General features: G+C 55.0%; 2 protein-coding genes and 1 long non-coding RNA gene across 3 annotated transcripts in view; 2 read left to right on the forward strand and 1 right to left on the reverse strand.

Annotated features, from left to right (window-relative positions):
• The window catches only part of BMP8B (bone morphogenetic protein 8b), a 32,063-nt gene extending 14,091 nt beyond the window's left edge, over positions 1 to 17,972 (forward strand). The window contains exons 3-7 of the mRNA XM_009252135.4: positions 351 to 499; positions 10,009 to 10,203; positions 11,051 to 11,130; positions 11,637 to 11,747; positions 14,283 to 17,972. Coding sequence (XP_009250410.3) covers positions 351 to 499; positions 10,009 to 10,203; positions 11,051 to 11,130; positions 11,637 to 11,747; positions 14,283 to 14,432 — 685 coding nt within the window. The 3' untranslated portion in view covers positions 14,433 to 17,972. The remainder of the gene's footprint in view (positions 1 to 350; positions 500 to 10,008; positions 10,204 to 11,050; positions 11,131 to 11,636; positions 11,748 to 14,282) is intronic.
• Positions 1,783 to 5,305, forward strand: LOC100443574 (succinyl-CoA:3-ketoacid coenzyme A transferase 2, mitochondrial). The gene has a single exon (XM_009252075.3). It carries the CDS (start codon positions 3,575 to 3,577, stop codon positions 5,126 to 5,128), a length of 1,554 nt encoding a protein of 517 aa, XP_009250350.2. The 5' UTR covers positions 1,783 to 3,574; the 3' UTR covers positions 5,129 to 5,305.
• LOC129051485 (uncharacterized) lies at positions 11,066 to 14,364 on the reverse strand. The gene is made up of 3 exons (XR_008515764.2): positions 12,438 to 14,364; positions 12,194 to 12,328; positions 11,066 to 11,191 (listed from the first exon to the last, which is right to left on the reverse strand). It is a non-coding gene; the product is annotated as an uncharacterized LOC129051485 (long non-coding RNA).
• Positions 17,973 to 18,057: the final 85 nt, after the last annotated feature.

Raw genomic sequence — 18,057 nt, forward strand, 5'->3', positions numbered from 1 at the left:
CTCATGGTCAAGGCAGCCCAGCAGGGAGTCGTGGTGGGCTGAAAGAGAGCCTCAAAGACGGGAAAGATGCTTGGCCCAAGGCCCCTGCACTGTGGGAAGAGCCCCATTAACAATCCTGCCTTCAAGTCCCTGCCCTGCCATCCTGGCTGTGGGGACTTGGACAGGTCACTGAGCCACTGAGCCTCAGTTTCCCCATGTGTGCACCTCTGTGGGCTGAGGCAATGAGATGAGGCTCAGAAGGGGTGCAGCCAGAGTCAGGTAGGAGACGCTCCGGTGACAGCCCCCAGGGGCTCTGGAGACATGGAGGCAGCTGTGCTGGCCGCCGGTTAATTGTTTTTTCATGTCCACAGGGAGTCTGACTTGTTCTTTTTGGATCTTCAGACGCTCCGAGCTGGAGACGAGGGCTGGCTGGTGCTGGACGTCACAGCAGCCAGTGACTGCTGGTTGCTGAAGCGTCACAAGGACCTGGGACTCCGCCTCTATGTGGAGACTGAGGATGGTGAGGCTGGGGGCTCTGCAGCCCCTGGGGCTTCTCTGTGCCAGCACAGGCAGCGGTAGTGGCTTCCTGTGGCCCTGGGTGCCCGGCCTCACCAGCTATGCCCGCTGCAAGGGTCACTGAGGTCCAGGGCACAAGGTCTGGCCCAGTGGGGGTGCTCCCTCCTCTCCCTCCGCTTCCCAGGAAGCAGGCGGCTCTTCCCATGGAGCAGCCTCCACCTTGGGAGTTTCTGTCCTGGGAAGGGAAGGAGGGGAAGTGGCTGTACCCTCAGGCACTGAGGCCAGGAGGCTGGGTTTGAAGCCCAGCTTGGCAGTGCCCTGCCTCAGTGACCTTGGCTAGGACTTACCTTTCCAGACCCCGTCTTCTCTTCTGCAGGATGGGGATTCACGCCCTTGTTCATTCCACAGGTGACACTGGGGAGAGCCTCTTTTATGCCAGGCAGTAGGAATACAAAGGCCAAAGTGGGCACGAGATGGGTGTTTTTGAGGCCCGGCAAGGGAGCGCCATGGAGCAGCGGTGAGGGCGGGGGTCCCAGGGGCCATTCTGAGTCAGGGTAAACCAGGGCCAGGTGCTGGGGTTCTTAGCGTCGTTTATTTTATTTAATAGCAGTGGAGGACGACAGGATCTGATTCAGGTTTTAAAAGAGAACCCTCTGAGATGCCTCCCTCGGGGTGGAGCAGAGCTTCCCACCCTTTCCGTGGGCTGCACCCAATGACTTGCTTCCCGAAAGTGCGGTGTGGACAGGGCGTGGGGGACCTGACGCACAGTGCCTCAGCCAGGTGAGGAAGGCTCACTGCAGTGACTGGCACGGCGCTAGCATGTGCCCTGGGTGTAAGGGAGGGAGAAGGCCACTGAGCCGCAGAGGGCCCCCTCTGTGAACCCGAAACCCCAGTCCAGCCACGAGAAAACCGTCAAGCCCAAAGAGAAGGGCTTTCCGCAGAATACCTGACAAGCGCTTCTCAAAACCGCCAAGCTCATCAAAAAAAGGGAAGATTGGGAAATTGGAGGAGCCCAGAGGCACCTAAGAAGACCAGCTCAGTGCATATGGGGTCCTGGGTGGAGTCCTGGACTAGCAAAAGGGCATTAGGGAAAAGTTATGAAATCCAGATCAATCATGGTGTTTACTTAATAATAAGGTATCAGTACTGGTTCATTAGTTATGAGAAAGGTACCCTAGTAGTGTAAAATATTAGTATTTCCCAGAGGAAACTGGGTCCAGGTGTACGGGAACTCCTTGTGTAGTTTTTTTTGTTTTTTGTTTTTTTGTTTTTTTGTTTTTTTGAGACAGTGTTTGGCTCTGTTGCTCAGGCTGGAGTGCAGTGGCGCAATCACAGCTGACGGTAACCTCCAACTCCTGGGCTCGAGCGATCCTCCCACCTTAGCCTCTGTACTATCTTTACAAAGTTTTATGTAACTATCAACTGTTGTAAAATTAAAACTTAATATATGCATAAAATAAAGAACCCCCTGTCTTCAGTGGAGAGAGCAGACTGAGATGGACAAGAGTGAAGTCAGAGAGACGTGTGGGGGCCCCACAGTGGTCCAGGTGGGCGCTGTGAGCGACTTGTTGGTAGCAGTGGAGATGGAGAAAGATGAGTCGATTTCAGTGTCAGGACATGCTTATAGCTGGTGAGGAGGTGAGGGAATGGGAGGAAGCCTGAATGATGTGTGGTTGGAACCAGTGGATTTTTTTCAATAGGTTTTTCTTTTTGGGGAAAAGATAGATAAAGGGCAGGTTTGAGGTGGGTGGTCGAGGGTTCTCTTTTGGCTGGAATATTACTGAGCGCCCTGGGATGTTACTGAGATCACTGGTCCTCATGGAAATGCCATTCCAGGGACAGGTGAGCGTGAAGACCCAGGCGAGGGAAGTGCTGGCATGTAAGTGGATTTAAAGCATGGGATGGGACCAGGTCATCTAGGGAAGGAGGGTAGTGATGGAGAAGAAAGAGGGTCTGGCCCAGAGCCCTGGGACCTCCAACATCCAGAGACCTCACAAGGAGGGGCCACAGAGAGCCCACAGAGACCAGCCAGGGAGGGAGCAGGACACCTGGAGGATGAGGTGACCCAGACGCCAGAGTAAAGTGTTTCCAGAAGCAAGGGTTTGTCATTTGTGTCCTGCTGTGGGCGCTGAAGGCAAGAACAGAGAAGTGACCAAGGATTTTGCCATCACAGAGGTTGTTGATGACCCAAATATCCGTGGAGTGTGGGTCTGACTGAGGAGGTGGAGGGAAACAGGCAGTGGAGGCAGGAGACAGCTCTTTCTAGAACCTTTGCTGGGGAAGGGGAGCAGAGACATGGGCTGGGGCTGTAGAGAACCCGCGACAAGGCAGGTCTTTACAGGTGAGGAGACGCCTGCACACTGCTCTGGTGATGCAGTGATTCTGTGCAGAGGGAAGAAAACTGCAAAATTCCACACAAGTTGGAGCAGGGAGCTGGAGTGGGGGAGGTGGAGAGGGCGGGGGGATGCAGAGGACAAGACGGGGGGCCTCTTCAGAGCAGGGACCCTTCCTGATGGAAGTGAGGGATAGTGTCCCCACTGTCGCAGTGAGGGGTGAACCTGAGCTCTGAGGGGCTGTAGTGGGGCAGGCACTCACTCTCTGGGTTGTCACAGGATTAAAGGAGGGTGCTTGGCACAGAGATGCCCAGTGAAGGTGTTCATGAGCGTCGGTGTCACCCAGCGGCGCCTGCTCATTGGACACTTGGTGTCTTTAATGAGCTGGGGAAGCTGGGGGGAAGCTTGGGCGGGGCGGTTGGAGTTTGTGTCTGAGGCCCCACTGGGGCAGGAGGGGATCTGGACTGTGCCCTTCTCGCGGAGCCTGACCTCAGCTCTGTCCTGCGCCCGGGCCTGTGCGCTGGACACGGAGGACTCACTTGGGGGCCCCCAGCGCAGGGCGGAGCGGGGGAGCGGCCCCCTCCCTGTCGCGGGTCGCGGGCCTGGCCTAGAGCCTGCGCCTGGCCGTGGAGACCTGCTGGAAGCGAGTGCGTCAGGGCGCGGGCGCCCTCCCTGCTCTGTGACGCACGGCCCGAGGCGCACGCGGGGCTCACACCGCCTGTCCTGGCCTCCGACCCGGGCCGACTATGGCGGCGCTGCGGCTCCTGGCGTCGGTGCTCGGGCGCGGGGTCCCCGCCGGCGGCTCAGGGCTCACGCTGTCCCAGGGCTGCGCCCGCTGCTTTGCCACCAGTCCCCGGCCCCGCGCCAAGTTCTACACGGACCCGGTGGAGATGGTGAAGGACATCTCTGATGGGGCGACCATCATGGTCGGGGGTTTCGGGCTCTGCGGGATCCCCGAGAACCTGATCGCCGCGCTGCTCAGGACCCGCGTGAAAGACCTGCAGGTGGTCAGCAGCAACGTGGGTGTGGAGGACTTCGGCCTGGGCCTCCTGCTGGCCGCCAGGCAGGTCCGCCGCATCGTCTGTTCCTACGTGGGCGAGAACACGCTGTGCGAGAGCCAGTACCTGGCAGGAGAGCTGGAGCTGGAGCTCACGCCCCAGGGCACCCTGGCCGAGCGCATCCGCGCGGGGGGCGCTGGGGTGCCCGCCTTCTACACCCCCACGGGCTACGGGACCCTGGTCCAGGAAGGGGGCGCCCCCATCCGCTACACCCCGGACGGCCACCTGGCGCTCATGAGCCAGCCCCGAGAGGTGAGGGAGTTCAACGGCGACCACTTCCTTTTGGAGCGCGCCATCCGGGCAGACTTTGCCCTAGTGAAAGGCTGGAAGGCCGACCGGGCAGGAAACGTGGTCTTCAGGAGAAGCGCCCGCAATTTCAACGTGCCCATGTGCAAAGCTGCAGACATCACGGCGGTGGAGGTGGAAGAGATCGTGGACGTGGGGACTTTCCCCCCAGAAGACATCCACGTTCCTAACATTTATGTAGATCGCGTGATAAAGGGGCAGAAATACGAGAAACGAATTGAGCGCTTAACGATCCGGAAAGAGGAAGATGGAGACGCTGGAAAGGAAGAGGGCGCCAGGACGCGCATCATCAGACGCGCAGCTCTGGAGTTTGAGGACGGCATGTACGCCAATCTGGGCATAGGCATCCCCCTGCTGGCCAGCAACTTCATCAGCCCCAGCATGACCGTCCATCTTCACAGTGAGAACGGGATCCTGGGCCTGGGCCCATTTCCCACGGAAGATGAGGTGGATGCCGACCTCATCAATGCAGGCAAGCAGACGGTCACGGTGCTTCCCGGGGGCTGCTTCTTCGCCAGCGACGACTCCTTCGCCATGATCCGAGGGGGACACATCCAACTAACCATGCTTGGAGCCATGCAGGTTTCCAAATACGGCGACCTGGCGAACTGGATGATCCCTGGCAAGAAGGTGAAAGGCATGGGCGGTGCCATGGACTTGGTGTCCAGTCAGAAGACCAGAGTGGTGGTCACCATGCAGCACTGCACAAAGGACAACACCCCCAAGATCATGGAGAAATGCACCATGCCGCTGACCGGGAAGCGGTGCGTGGACCGCATCATCACCGAGAAGGCCGTGTTTGACGTGCACAGGAAGCAAGGGCTGACGCTGACGGAGCTCTGGGAGGGCCTGACGGTGGACGACGTCAAAAAGAGCACGGGGTGTGCCTTTGCTGTGTCCCCGAACCTCAGGCCCATGCAGCAGGTGGCACTCTGACGGGACCTGGATCTGGGCGGGGTGGTGCCCTCCTCAGGGCGGGTGCCACCGGGTTCCCCAGGGGAATACATTTCCCCAGCGCTGGGAGGGGTTTGCTACTGGCCTCCTACTTTCCTCCCTAGGTGGACAGTGCTCCTCTAGAGAGCTGCGAGTTTAATTAAAAACAACAGGAAAACAGATCAGTTCCTCACTGTGTTCCTCGAGCACTGCAAGACGCAGGTCTGCAGTGGTGAGGAATGGATGTCCGCTTTGCTCTGTGATGTTTACACAGAGCATGCACAGCTCAGCGCATTCACAGCAAGATTTCATTCAAGTGCCTCCCTCGTACTGGAACCACGAAATGGAGATAAAAACTGACGAGGGAGAAAATCACTCCACCCAGAGTACACCTAAAGGGCCATTTTACTACTGCAATGAGAAATAGGCGAGCAAAGATGTGAGTTTGTGATTGGAAGACATGCTGTCTTCACGAGCTTGTTTTTTCTTTTTCCTTCTCTTTCCTTCTTTTTTCTTTTTTTTGAGGCAGGGTCTGGCTCTGTCGCTCAGGCTGGAATGCGAAGGTGTGATCTCACTGCAACCTTTGCCTCCTGGGCTCAAGCAATCCTCCCAACTCAGCCTCCTGAGTAGCTGGGACTACAGGCGCACATCATAATGCCTGTTTATTTTTTTTATTTTTATTTATGTATTTATAGAAATGGAGTTTCACCATGTTGCCCAGGCTGGTCTTGAACACTTGGGCTCAAGCGATCCACCTGCCTCAGCCTCCCAAAGTGCTGGGATTACAGACATGAGCCACTGAGTTGGGCCAATTAACCTTAGCTTACTGTAATTTTTTTTTCTTTTTTAGGCAGAATCTTGCTCTGTTACCTAGGCTAGAGTACAGTGGTCCAGTCTCAGCTCACTGCAACCCCTGCTTCCCGGGTTCAAGCAATTCTCATGTCTCAGCCTCTCAAGTAGCTGGGATTACAGGCATGTGCCACCATGCCTAGCTAATTTTTGTATATATATTTTTAACAGTAGAGATAGGGTTTCCCCATATTGGCCAGGTTGGTCTCAAACTCTAGGCCTCAGGTGATCCACCTGCCTTGGCCTCCCAAACTACAGGCTTGAGCCATTGCACCTGGCCTTCTTGAACGTTTTTATCCATTATCTGGTATTTCTTCTGGGGCCTTTGTTGTTAAATTTTGTTTCCCTGAAGCCTCCCCTCCTCCTCCCACGTCTCTCCTCCTGGGACCTATGAGATGTTAAGCTTCTAGATGTCCGTAGAAGGAAAGCAGGACTATCTCCAAGGGAAGGGACCGGGTGATGGGAGAGACTGAGAGGGGAGAGGCTGCCGGTGCTGAAATCCACCAGGAAGCTTCCTCTATCTGTGTGTGGCCAAAGGCTACAGCCTAGGACAGGAGGAGTTCTAGAACCCTAACCAAGGGACTAGATGAGTTTTCTCAGCTTCATTTGAATTGTTCCTGCATCACTCACACCAGACACTTAGGCCCTCCTCTCTGGGATGGAGGCCCAAACTGGCCACTTGTGTGATGGTCCATTGTAACCGAAGAGGCTGTGAGGCATTTCCTCCTGAATCTATAGTCTCAAAAACTAAAATTAAGATTGTGTGTGTGTGTGTGTGTGCACACGTGCGTGCACACGTGCTGTTGACAGCCAAGCCTGGCATGGTGCATGCACTGCATAAGTGTAGCTCTGGGGGTTCCCAGGCCAACGGGGGCATGTGGTCAGAGTAGTAAGTTCTCACTGGTCAAGGACAGACTTTCCAATGGGCCCATTGGAGCCTCACCCTGCAGGAAAGGCCAGATCCTGGGAAGGAGAGCGGGGCAGGGAGAGTTGGCGCTCATGGAGGGCACAGAATGGGGGTGTTGAAAAGGGGCCAGGGACTATGGCTGGGGTTGGGGGCTTGAAATGAAATGTCATCTAGTGGGCAGTGGGGTGCCTTTTGGGGCTCCTGCAGAGGGGCACCTGATTTGCCCTGGGCATCAGTTTCCCAGGAGCAGTGTGGAAAAGGCTGAGGTATCTCGAAGCGGACAAGTAACCCTCTGGGCCTCCAACTCTGCCTTTCTGGAAGGGGCCTGCCCACAGCTGGGCAGCCTGAGAGCCCCCGACCTGGACTGCTTGGCCTTCCCTGCAGCCAGCTGGAGCCAGGGAGTCCTGCCCAAGAATGGGTGGGCAAGTAGCAGAGCTGATGGAGAAGGGAGGCTCTGGGCTCTGGAAGGAGAGGGCTGGGGGTGGGGGAACTTCTCCAGGCCTGCCAGATGCAGGGCTCTGAACCGAGACCCACTGTTAGTCCCCTTCACCACCCCCATCTCGCCCAGCCACATCCAGCTGGGCCCCGCAGTTTGCTGGAAAAGTATATGACAATCCTGGCTCCGACCCACCTTGCTCTGGGACCTTGGACAGTTGCTGCTCTCTCTGGGCCTTAGTTTCTGCTTCTGTAAAATGGGAACCTGGGATTAGCTGCTTCCAAGGGTCCCTAGTCAGGCTCACCTGGCCTGTGAGACCTACAGAGGGGTTCCCAGCACCCAAGCCAGGCCTGGCTCAGAGGGGCTCTGTGAGGGTCTGTGGTGTAACTGATCTAATGCAACATTCTATCCTGTGTCTGGGAGAACCCCCCCATAAGACCCTTGAACACAGCTGCACAGAAGCAAATAGTGAGGAAAGCCTGCAGGACTGACGGCCTCCCAGGCCCCATGGCAGGCAGGGCTCCCCAGAGAGTCACAGGACAGAGCTGCACGTGGAGCCAGGAGGGCTGCCCTGGGCCCCAGGCTGTCCCCATGTGTCAGCCAGTCTGCAGAGTGACACTCCAGTGCCCGGGCTAGTGACCATCATCACCCCACTCAGGCTACTCTGTTGTCTCCCTGTTGTGACCTCACTTGCCTTTTCCTCTGTGCCCTGGCTCTGTTCCTTGTATTTCTGCTGCTTCCCCATAACCTTGACTCACCGTGAACCAAGCTCTGCCCAGTGGATTCTCTCTGGGCCTCCTTCCCATGTTAGCATCTGCAGCTCACAGCTTCCCTGTCTCAGCAGCTCTTGTCCATGCTCGTGAGAGGGAGGGAGCCTCTCCTGCCAGTGCATTTGTTTGTGGCAGATGATGTCACAGGTCAAAGGTTGGTCTCTGGATTCACTGGTTGTTCAATCAAGTGGCCAAGGGACACCAGGGCTGAGGCACAGCTGCTTAAGGGCTGACCTTTGAGTGGGACTGAGGGTGGGGCAGGCAGTGTCCTTGACCTGTAGGGTGTACTGGAGAACTATGTAGGAATCAATACATCTGTATGTATAATGTCTGTCTAAGCGTATGTGCATCTGTGTGTTTATACAAACATATGCATGTGTGTACATACGTGTGTACATCTGTGCTTATAACATGGAGGTGAAGTGTACTCTCGTGTAAACTGAACAACTGGCACTGTTTAAAGAGACATGAAAATGAGCTGGTAATCATGCTTCTGCAATTCAGTATCAGGAAATTTCACCCATGCATGGAGTGAAGAGGCTCCATTGCACTCCCATCTTTATCGTGAAAGCCAGGAAATAACCTACATGTCTAATGATGAGCCAATATCAAGTAAATTACGGTGTACTGCTCCAAGGGATTTTATAAATTTGAAATGTTTATTGTGGAGACTTCTTTAAACAACCAGAAAAAGTTTTGTGTTGTTTTTTTTTTTTCTTGAAACACACTCTCACTCTGTCACCCAGCTGGAGTGTGGTGACACAATCACACCTCACTGCAGCCTCAACCTCCCAGGTTCAAGCAGTCCTCCCACCTCAGCCTCCCGGGAAGTTCACCACCATGCCCAGCTAATTTTTGTTTTTATTTTTTTGTTGAGACAGGGTCTCACTATGTTGCCCAGGCTGGTCTCAAATGCCTAGGTTCAAGCAATCCTCCCACCTCGGCCTCCCAAAGTGCTGGGATTACAAGCGTGAGCCACCTTGCCTGGCCTCAAAATTTCTTTACTTAATTGCTTTTACAATAGAAAGGTTATTGAAATCCAAACAAGTACAGGAGGATACACAGTTTTATTGGTGAGGCTTGGCATCTCCAGGGTTAGTTATCATGTTTTCAGCGGCATCCTCCGTCTGGAAGCAGCTGTGGGGCACAGTCCCGTTTACAGGTTTCACTCCTCCTGGGGCTGAGGCCCAAGTCAGATCTCTGCTTCAGCCTTTTCTTTCTTTTCTGTCCATAAACCCAGCTCGTGCATAAGAACTTGGGCTCTGGAATGAGACTGCCGCAGGCTGAAACCTGGGCTCTTGGACTTGGTTCCAATGTCTCTGCTCTGCCTGGCATCTCCCTCGTGGGCATCAGGGAGACAGTTAATGCCCTGCTCTTGGGCTGTGCCCAGCAGAGCAAGCACTCGCTAAACCTGGCAGATGCTGCCACGAGCTGTCTCGGTGATAAATTTGACATTCACACCCCAGAAAGTGCGGGACGGAAGACAGAACACAGGCCTCGGGGTCCTTGGACCGAGGTGGGAGCGCTGGTTCTCGGAGTCACCGGCAGTAGGACTCTGGGTCTCCTGTGAAGTAGGAGCTGCAGGGTTACTGTAAAGACTCAATGAGGTGATCCGTGGGAAAAATCTTCAAACTTGTAAAACACTTCACAAATGCCTGTGACACAGCTGTCACTAATAACACCGCCTGCGGCTCACTGAGGCCCTCTACCACCCCCCACCTCCTCCAAATCTGCCCCCAGGAGAGATGTGGACTGGCTGGGGCTGGACTAAGGACTCCAGGCTTCAGATGTGGAAACTAAGGCTCAGCAGGGCCCCTTGGGTCCTCAGCCTCCATGCTCCTGGACCTGCCCAGGACCTGCCCTGCTGTGTCTGCTGCAGGGCCACTGCCCGTGAGTGACCACTCTCTCCTTTCTGTCTCAGGGCACAGCGTGGATCCTGGCCTGGCCGGCCTGCTGGGTCAACGGGCCCCGCGCTCCCAACAGCCTTTCGTGGTCACTTTCTTCAGGGCCAGTCCGAGTCCCATCCGCACCCCTCGGGCAGTGAGGCCACTGAGGAGGAGGCAGCCGAAGAAAACCAACGAGCTGCCGCAGGCCAATCGACTCCCAGGGATCTTTGGTGAGGGTCGGGCAGGCTGGGGCCGAGGCCCTACGGGCTTCTGGCTGAGAGAGACAGGGCGAGAACCAAGTGGTGGCCCAGAGCCCTCAGGCTCAGGTCGGTTCAAGCTGACGGCCACTCTCCAGCCACCTTTCCTGACACCATCTTTGCCCTGATGCACCCTGGTGACCGGCACTCCAGAGGCCTGTCCTGGCTTTCCCTGCTGCCCAGAAGGCCCCCTCTCTCCCCCTGGCTCCTCCAGGTCTTTCTCAGGAGCCTCCATCAGAATCGGCTGCCCCTTCCCTGGGAGCCGCAGCCCCTCATGACCCGCGGTTGTGCCTGGGCACCCTGCGGGATCCTCGGCTGCTTATGCAAAGTTTTCTCCCCAACTGGGCCAAGCCCTTCAGGATCAGGGACAGGCCTGACCCAACCCCATACCCTCCTTCCCAGGGAGTCGGCCCTTGACTGGCCTGGTCGTGAGCCACTTGAACCTGAGGAATGGGTGTGGCAGGAGAGGGTGGGCTGGAGTCACAGGGGCCTCCAGAGAGGAGGAGGCACAAGATGGCCGAGGGTCCTGCTGGGCTGTTTACTGGAGCATAAAGACGCTCATAGGCTGAAGGACAGGGGAGGACTGGGCACAGTGTCACTCTAGCCATTGGGAGCCATGGCAGGCTCTTGAGCTGGGTCATGGTACAAGCAGAGTTCCAGGGATGGGCTTTATGAGACCAAATGGTTTCCTGTCATTCATTTATTTGACAAATGTGCTCATCAGGGCATCCCCCACCCTGGTACCCCATAGTAGCTGCACACATAGTAGCTGCACACAGCAGGAACCCCAGAAAAGACCTTGCCCCTTCTGTCCCTGCAGATGACGTCCACGGCTCCCACGGCCGGCAGGTCTGCCGTCGGCACGAGCTCTACGTCAGCTTCCAGGACCTCGGCTGGCTGGTAATTGCTGACTCTCCTTATTTCTGAAATGACAATCACCACCTGTAGATCAGAAGTGAATCTGTAGGGAGGACATAGAATCGTGGGTGACTTCAGTTTTCTTATGTATTTTTTTCTTCTGTGTTTTCCAAGTTTTCTAAAGTGAGAATATGGTGAGAAAGGGTTTTTTTCTGTTTTTTGTTTTTTTTAAAACCATGAAAATGAAGACTGAATCAACCAACTAAGCTGTCAGCATTGCCGCAGGGTAACTAACTGAGACCTCCCTGCATCGGCTGCGACTGCAGCTCTGGGAGGCATGGGCAGGGGAGGGCTGGCTGGGGAGGGGACGCAAAGTGAAGACGGGGGATGTTGGGCCTGAGCTCCTGCCTAGCCTTGTCTGCTGGGGGTTCCTGGATGGATTCAAGCCTCTTGGGGGAGACGGCCCTGCAGGGCTGGAGGATGGGTGTGGGCCCTGAGGCTCAGGGAGGGGCACATGGATGGGACTCACCTTCTCCCTTGCCCCCCAGGACTGGGTCATTGCCCCCCAAGGCTACTCGGCCTATTACTGTGAGGGGGAGTGCTCCTTCCCGCTGGACTCCTGCATGAACGCCACCAACCACGCCATCCTGCAGTCCCTGGTCAGTACCGTGCCCATGCTACCCAGCCCCCTGGGGTGGGGGCCCCTGTGGAGAGGGGTCTGGTCCAGCCAGCCGGGAGGGCAGTGAGGCCACCTGCTCCGCGTCTCAGGGGGCTTTGTCTGCACAGAGTCAGTAACGTCGCTAACTTCCCACAGCTCTGCAGGAACTGGTCCTCATACAGTCACACTACTACACGTAGACCCACACCCAAACATGGACACACGTGAACAGTCGTGTACACGTGCCTGTTCTATGCACTGAACAAACTCCTGTGGGACACTTAACGCACTTGTGTGCAGCGCTCAGAGGCACAGCACACGAAATAGATGTGTACACTGTGTGGGGGCTGTGTGATCTTAACACATGGGCCTCCAAGTACGCTAGCAAGTCTGACCACCCATGATATGTGCGCACAGTGTGCGGGATGTGCGTGTGCACTCACCCACCTGTGCCGCACTGCAGGCAGGAAGCGTCTAGATGGTGTGGCTCTCAACCTTTTGGCTTTTTCCCTAGTTTCTCTCTTGGCTAGCTGTGTTTTCTCTGGATCCCCTGGCTTTTGATGCCTCAGTGTCTGGGGCAACCTTAAAGGACAAAAGCAGGCTTCTGATGGGATCACTGGTGCTGCTCACCGCTGAGTGCTCTGTGTGTTTGCAGATTCTGGCACTGAGGCTTCCTTCTAGAACTTTTTACCTAGAATCCCAGTTCCTGGTATTGCACAGCCTTATGTTTTCCTCTTAGGAGGTTCAACGGTGATGCCTTGATCAGGTGTGGTGGCTCACCCTGTAATCCCAGCACACGAGCCCAGAAGTTCAAGACAAGCCTGGGCAACACAGCGAAACCCTGTCTTTAAAATAAAAATTAAAACACACACACACACACACACACGTGCGCACGCAATGCCTTGGTGTGAGAGGAAAGAAATTACCAAAAGCTGCTCTGAGCCTATGATAATGCTTCCTTTCTGGGCAGTCAAATGGCGTTTGCTGGACACCCGGAGCCACCTCCTTGGAAAGGCCCAGGGATGATGAGGACGCATGGGGCGGCCCAGCCCAGCCACCCTTTATGCTGTGTGGTTCTCATGGCTGCATGTGTGGGAGGCACACGGGAAGGTGACTGCACCTGCAACTCCCGGACTCCATTCCCTCTGCCCCTGCCCCTGCCCCTCAGGGGCTCAACTAAAGTGAGCACTCACAACCTGCTGGGCAGCAAACAGACAGGCTCTGCGCTCTAGGGGAGGCTGTCAGTTTGTTGGTTTGTCCAAAGCAAAACAACCGTGGAGCTGACGCCTCCTGTGAGGAAGAGCAGAGCGGCTGCTCCGTCAGTGGAGAGAGACTGGGCCTGGCCTCTCCACAGAAGGAGGGGGCCAGTCAGCAGCTGGAAAAGGGATGTTCTAGCAGAAGGAGCAATTCCAAGGCCCTAAGTCAGGAGTGAGCTTGGCAGGTTCAGGGCCAGCAGAGAGAAGGGACTGGGTGCAATGAGTGGGAGGAGGGTGGAGGGAGGTGACACCAGGGTGGGCAGAGCTGGCTCCCCTAGGGCCTGGGGGTCTGAATGAAGGTGTTTTATTCCAAGTAACCCAAGAGGCTGTCGGAGCTCTTTAGCAAAGCAGTGTTCTGGTCCATGTCACCCTCCAGAAGGACCTCTCTCTGGCTGCTGGGGGAGGCTGGGATTGGGGGTGGGGGTGGTGGTGGAAGGTGGAGGAGCAGGGGACGAGTGAAGGCTGCTGTGGTCACCTGACAGGTGATGGCAACTGGACGGGGCAGGTGGTCCAAGGCAGCATGGAGGTGGAGGTTCAGCCAGGGGCTGCTCCCAGGGAAGGGAGGAGGCGAGACGAGTCATCCAGGAGGCCTCCCAGGCAGGGGCTATGATGTCAGGGAAGGAGGAACTCCATGTTGCGCTGAGGCCCTGTTAGACCCCAAGTACAGAAGTGGTGACGGGAGCAGGATCCGCAGGTCTGGAGTTCAGAAGAGAGGTCCAAGCTGAGCCAGGGGAGTGGAGAGGTGCGGGCACATGCAGGGCCTTGAAGTGCTGAGGGCGGATGCCGTCCTCTGGGAGAAGCAGCAGCACAGGAGAGGAGCCGAGGCCCGGCCTCCCAGAGACTGGGGAGGGAGGCCAGGTTGTGGGAGGAAGAGCCTCTAGGGGTCCGAAGGGCCAAAAGAAGAAAGTGGTCCTTCCAGGCTCCCCCTCGGGGACCTCACTAAAGGCACAAACCTGGCCACGTGGTTCTCCTTCCCATTATCCCCAGGAGGAAGTCTGAGCCCTTGGCCTGGGACTCGAGGCCCCTCATTAGTGCCCTGCCCACCTGCCCCACACCCCCTGCCATGTGTCCCTCCCTGGGCACTGCGTGTTACTACAGCTCCCACTCCTGGAGCCCTGAGGGCTGCTCTTATTCCCGTTAATAGTTATTATTATTGTGCTGCTCCCATGTGGCCTGGAGATGGCCAGGGCAGGGAGCAGGTGGAGCTGGGGCGGGGCTGGGTGGGTCCTTGGAGGAGGCCACCGGGTTCATGCCCCTGCCTGTGCCCCCTTCCTGGCCAGGTGCACCTGATGACACCAGACGCAGTCCCCAAGGCGTGCTGTGCACCCACCAAGCTGAGCGCCACCTCTGTGCTCTACTATGACAGCAGCAACAACGTCATCCTGCGCAAGCATCGCAACATGGTGGTCAAGGCCTGCGGCTGCCACTGAGCCCACCCACCCAGCCCTACTGCAGCCACCCTTCTCATCTGGATTGGGCCCCTCAGAAGCAGGAATCCCTCAAACCCAGCCAGACTCCAGGCCGGGGCATTGCCAGGGAGGGCCCTCACAACCATGTACATGACCCTTTCTCCTTCATGCCAGGCTCCTATGCTCCCCTTGCCCTGCCAGGCATTTCTGTGACTGTCCTGTTTCCAGCCCAGGTGGTCTCAATCATCAGGCAGTGTTCTACCCAAACGCAAACGCCTCCCCCAGAGGCATGTCCTGGCTGGTTCTTTGGGGTTGGCACAGAAGTCCTGTCTGAGGTCCTATCCATGCCCCTTACTGGCTCCGGTCGTGAGATAGACGTGGAATGACCTGAGAGGCACCTGGAGCCCACTGTTGGCCACCTTGAGCTCTTCACCATCCATCACAGGGTGTGGTGTGTGTAGTCAGGGTCTGGTTGGCTCCCCATTGCCTGCCCGAGGTACAAGGTGGGGTATAAAACTGGACACTCTCTAAAGTATTGTATATTCATGGATCTGAAGCACTGATCCACTGGCCACAGGTAGACATGTGGAGTCAACTCAAGAAAAAGCTGAGTGAACAGCATGATTTAGGGCTAAAGCCAATGGCATTTATCTTCCCTTGTCTTCCTGCTTTGCATTTGCCTCTGCCATCTAGGAAAGACATATACGTGCATGGACATTTTGCTTTGGAGAAACAGAAAAATCTTGGGGCTTCCAATTGACCCATCTATCTGCCACCATGTTACCCCATCAGGAGCTCAGCTCTGTGGAGTTTTCCCTTTGCTAAGCAAGCATGTGGTTGCATTGGGTGGCCCAGGATGACAACGCACAGCACAGATGCCATCATTTCCCTTTCCCCTCTGCATGGCAGACATCAGTAATCAATCTGGAATGTTTTTCTTCCAAATCTGAATGGAATTTTCAAATGATCAGCACAGCCACTGACAACAGATATGATGTAAGGTGAAACCTGGTTGCCATCTTCTGCCATGCTGAGGAGCAGTCCATCCCTGCCCGAGCATGTATCGGCAACATGGGCAGCCTGTGACCGGGTCTGGGGCGAGGCCAGGGGCCATCAAAAACAGGCTGATCACCAAAGTCAGTGTCACCCTGGGTGCCCAGCAGCCCTGTCCTGTGTCTTGGGCCTGTGAGTCAAAGAAAAGGTCCTTTTCAGGGAGTGACAACAGGTAATTAGGCTGAGTTGGGTGGAGAGGTTTGTCTCAGCCTCTGCTGTTCTCGGAAACTGCTGTTCTCCTTGGAGCAGCCACTGGGAGTTGGAGTGTTTATTTGATTTCTGACTTGCTGAGCCTGTAATTTACCTGCTGGAACAGACAGAGTCCAGCTGCCCAAACCGTGTCATTAAAAGCAGATCCTGGGCCCGCCCCATCCACAGGCACAGCCCGGCAGGGTGGTTCCACCTCCCCATGGGCCCAAGGATGTGCCTCTCTGGAGTTCACGTGCTGCACCCCCAGGGAGGGGGAGAGCTGGTCCGGCAGCAGGGGTGGAGGCTGGGGCCACGCTGCGGGACAGCAGCCCCTCCACCTGGACTGGGGAGGGGCTCCATGTGCAAGCGCAGAGGAAGAGACCCTCCCATGTACGCAAACGACGGCCCCAGGTTGTCTGGAAGTTGGAGAGTTACCTATCAGCACAGGGATCTCAGCTCTGGCCTGGATGTGAGGAGACCTGCCTCGTAGGTGGCTTCCTTATCTGGGCCTTCATTTTCTATCTGCACTTTTTGATCTCCAAACAACCTTCAGCCAAAGAATCTGTCTACCAACTCCTCACAGTGAGCCAGAAGCAGCCTCATAACCCTGAATGTGGGGCTCTGGTGGCTGTCACGAAGCAGAGTTGGCACATAACCTGGAACCTGGCCAGGCGCGGTGGCTCACACCTGTAACCCCAGCACTTTGGGAGGCCAAGGCAGGCAGAGCACCTGAAGTCAGGAGTTCAAGACCATCCTGGCCAACACAGTGAAACCCCGTCTGTACTAAAAATACAAGATTACCTGGGCATGGTGGTGCATGCCTATAATCCCAGCTACTCGGGAGGCTGAGGCAGAATTGCTTGAACCTGGGAGGTGGAGGTTGCAGTGAGCAGAGATCACAACATTGCACTTCAGCCTGGTGAAAAGAGCAAAACTGTTGTCTCAACAAAATGAAATCATGGAACCTGTTTGTCATCCTAGTATTTACTTAACTGTTCCTTCTTAACATCAAAGATGGTCTTCTAGGCAATTGTAAATTTTAAATTAGCCAGTTATTTTAACAACTAATTTTTTACTCCACCTGTATCTTTAGTGCCCAGCCAATGATCTGGCATAATTAGGGGTACACCAAGAATGTCTGCAAACTACCTGAAGGTTTGTAGATATGGAGTACACCTTACCCATTAATCAAGCTGTGCATAGCAGGAACCAATAGGAGCCGTGATCCTCCTGGTTAATACAGAACAATGGAAAAACATAAGGCTTTGTCTACCTAATTGGCCATCAGAGTTTCAGCAACTTTTTTCATCCAGATAGTCACCAAATGAAATAAAATAGAAAAATCCCTTGAGCAATGAAGCGATTGTGAATGAACACAAAGTCCATGAATTTAATCCTTATCTGTTTGCTGAGCCAAGCATGTACATCTGCAGCGGGTGGCCCAGGCTGGCAGCACAGATACCACCATTTCCCTTTTCTTTGCTTAGGGCATGGCCTGTTTATCTCGTTGCACCAGATGAGGGTTGGAAGGATGATGGTGGTGGTTGTTTCAGATCTACTGACAGCAATGAGAAATCAGTGACAGTTGACAGGAAGAGAGAACACATACAACAGGCAAAAGAGGAACGCCCAGCAGTCTTGGTCCTTGCAGTGCAATACTGGCCTTGAGGCCAAGTCAGTAGGGGATTCGTAGTCACTAACTTCTAACTGAGGCAGGGAAGTAACATGTTGTGGAAAAGGTCCAAAGAAACAGGAATAGAGGCAGTGTAGCAAGAGGCAGATTTTTGGCGCCAAATAGATTTGAATCCTGGTTCTGCTTCTTCCTTTGTAGAGTACGATATTGGTTCTTTCCTCCCAAAGCTATTATAAAGATTAAATATGTACACAAATCTTTGGGATGTCTGACATATAAATGCTTAACAATAGGTACTTGCTGGTATCATTACAAATGAATTTGCTTATTTTTCAGCCACTTCTATGTCTGTCCATTAAACCAAAATGTGTTCTGCAGGTGATGATGTATTTATTTCAGAGCTGTGTTTTTTCCTAAACAATCTACACATGGCATCTCTCAGAGGGCAGGACTTGTATTCTTATAGCCTTTAAAGGCCTAGCAAGTGTCACTTGTGGCAGTGGCTGTGAAACTTTGCTCGTCTTCCCAGACACCGGAATCCCATGTCCTGCTGAGAGAGGTCTGTACCCACCAGGTGTCTTGGGTGGCAATTTGCATGGGGGAACTGCCCATCCAGGTCAACTGCTTGGCCCCCTTTTTGAAAGGAACCCTGGATGGGCACTTGACTCCCTTTTTCAAAAATGTCTTTCACTTCTCAAAAAAATAATGCAGTTTTGGAGGAAAGTGGGATATATAAAAAATAAAATACAATTCAAATCACTACAGTCCCAC

Source organism: Pongo abelii, chromosome 1 (assembly GCF_028885655.2).
Source record: "Pongo abelii isolate AG06213 chromosome 1, NHGRI_mPonAbe1-v2.0_pri, whole genome shotgun sequence".
Lineage (NCBI taxonomy): Eukaryota > Metazoa > Chordata > Mammalia > Primates > Hominidae > Pongo > Pongo abelii.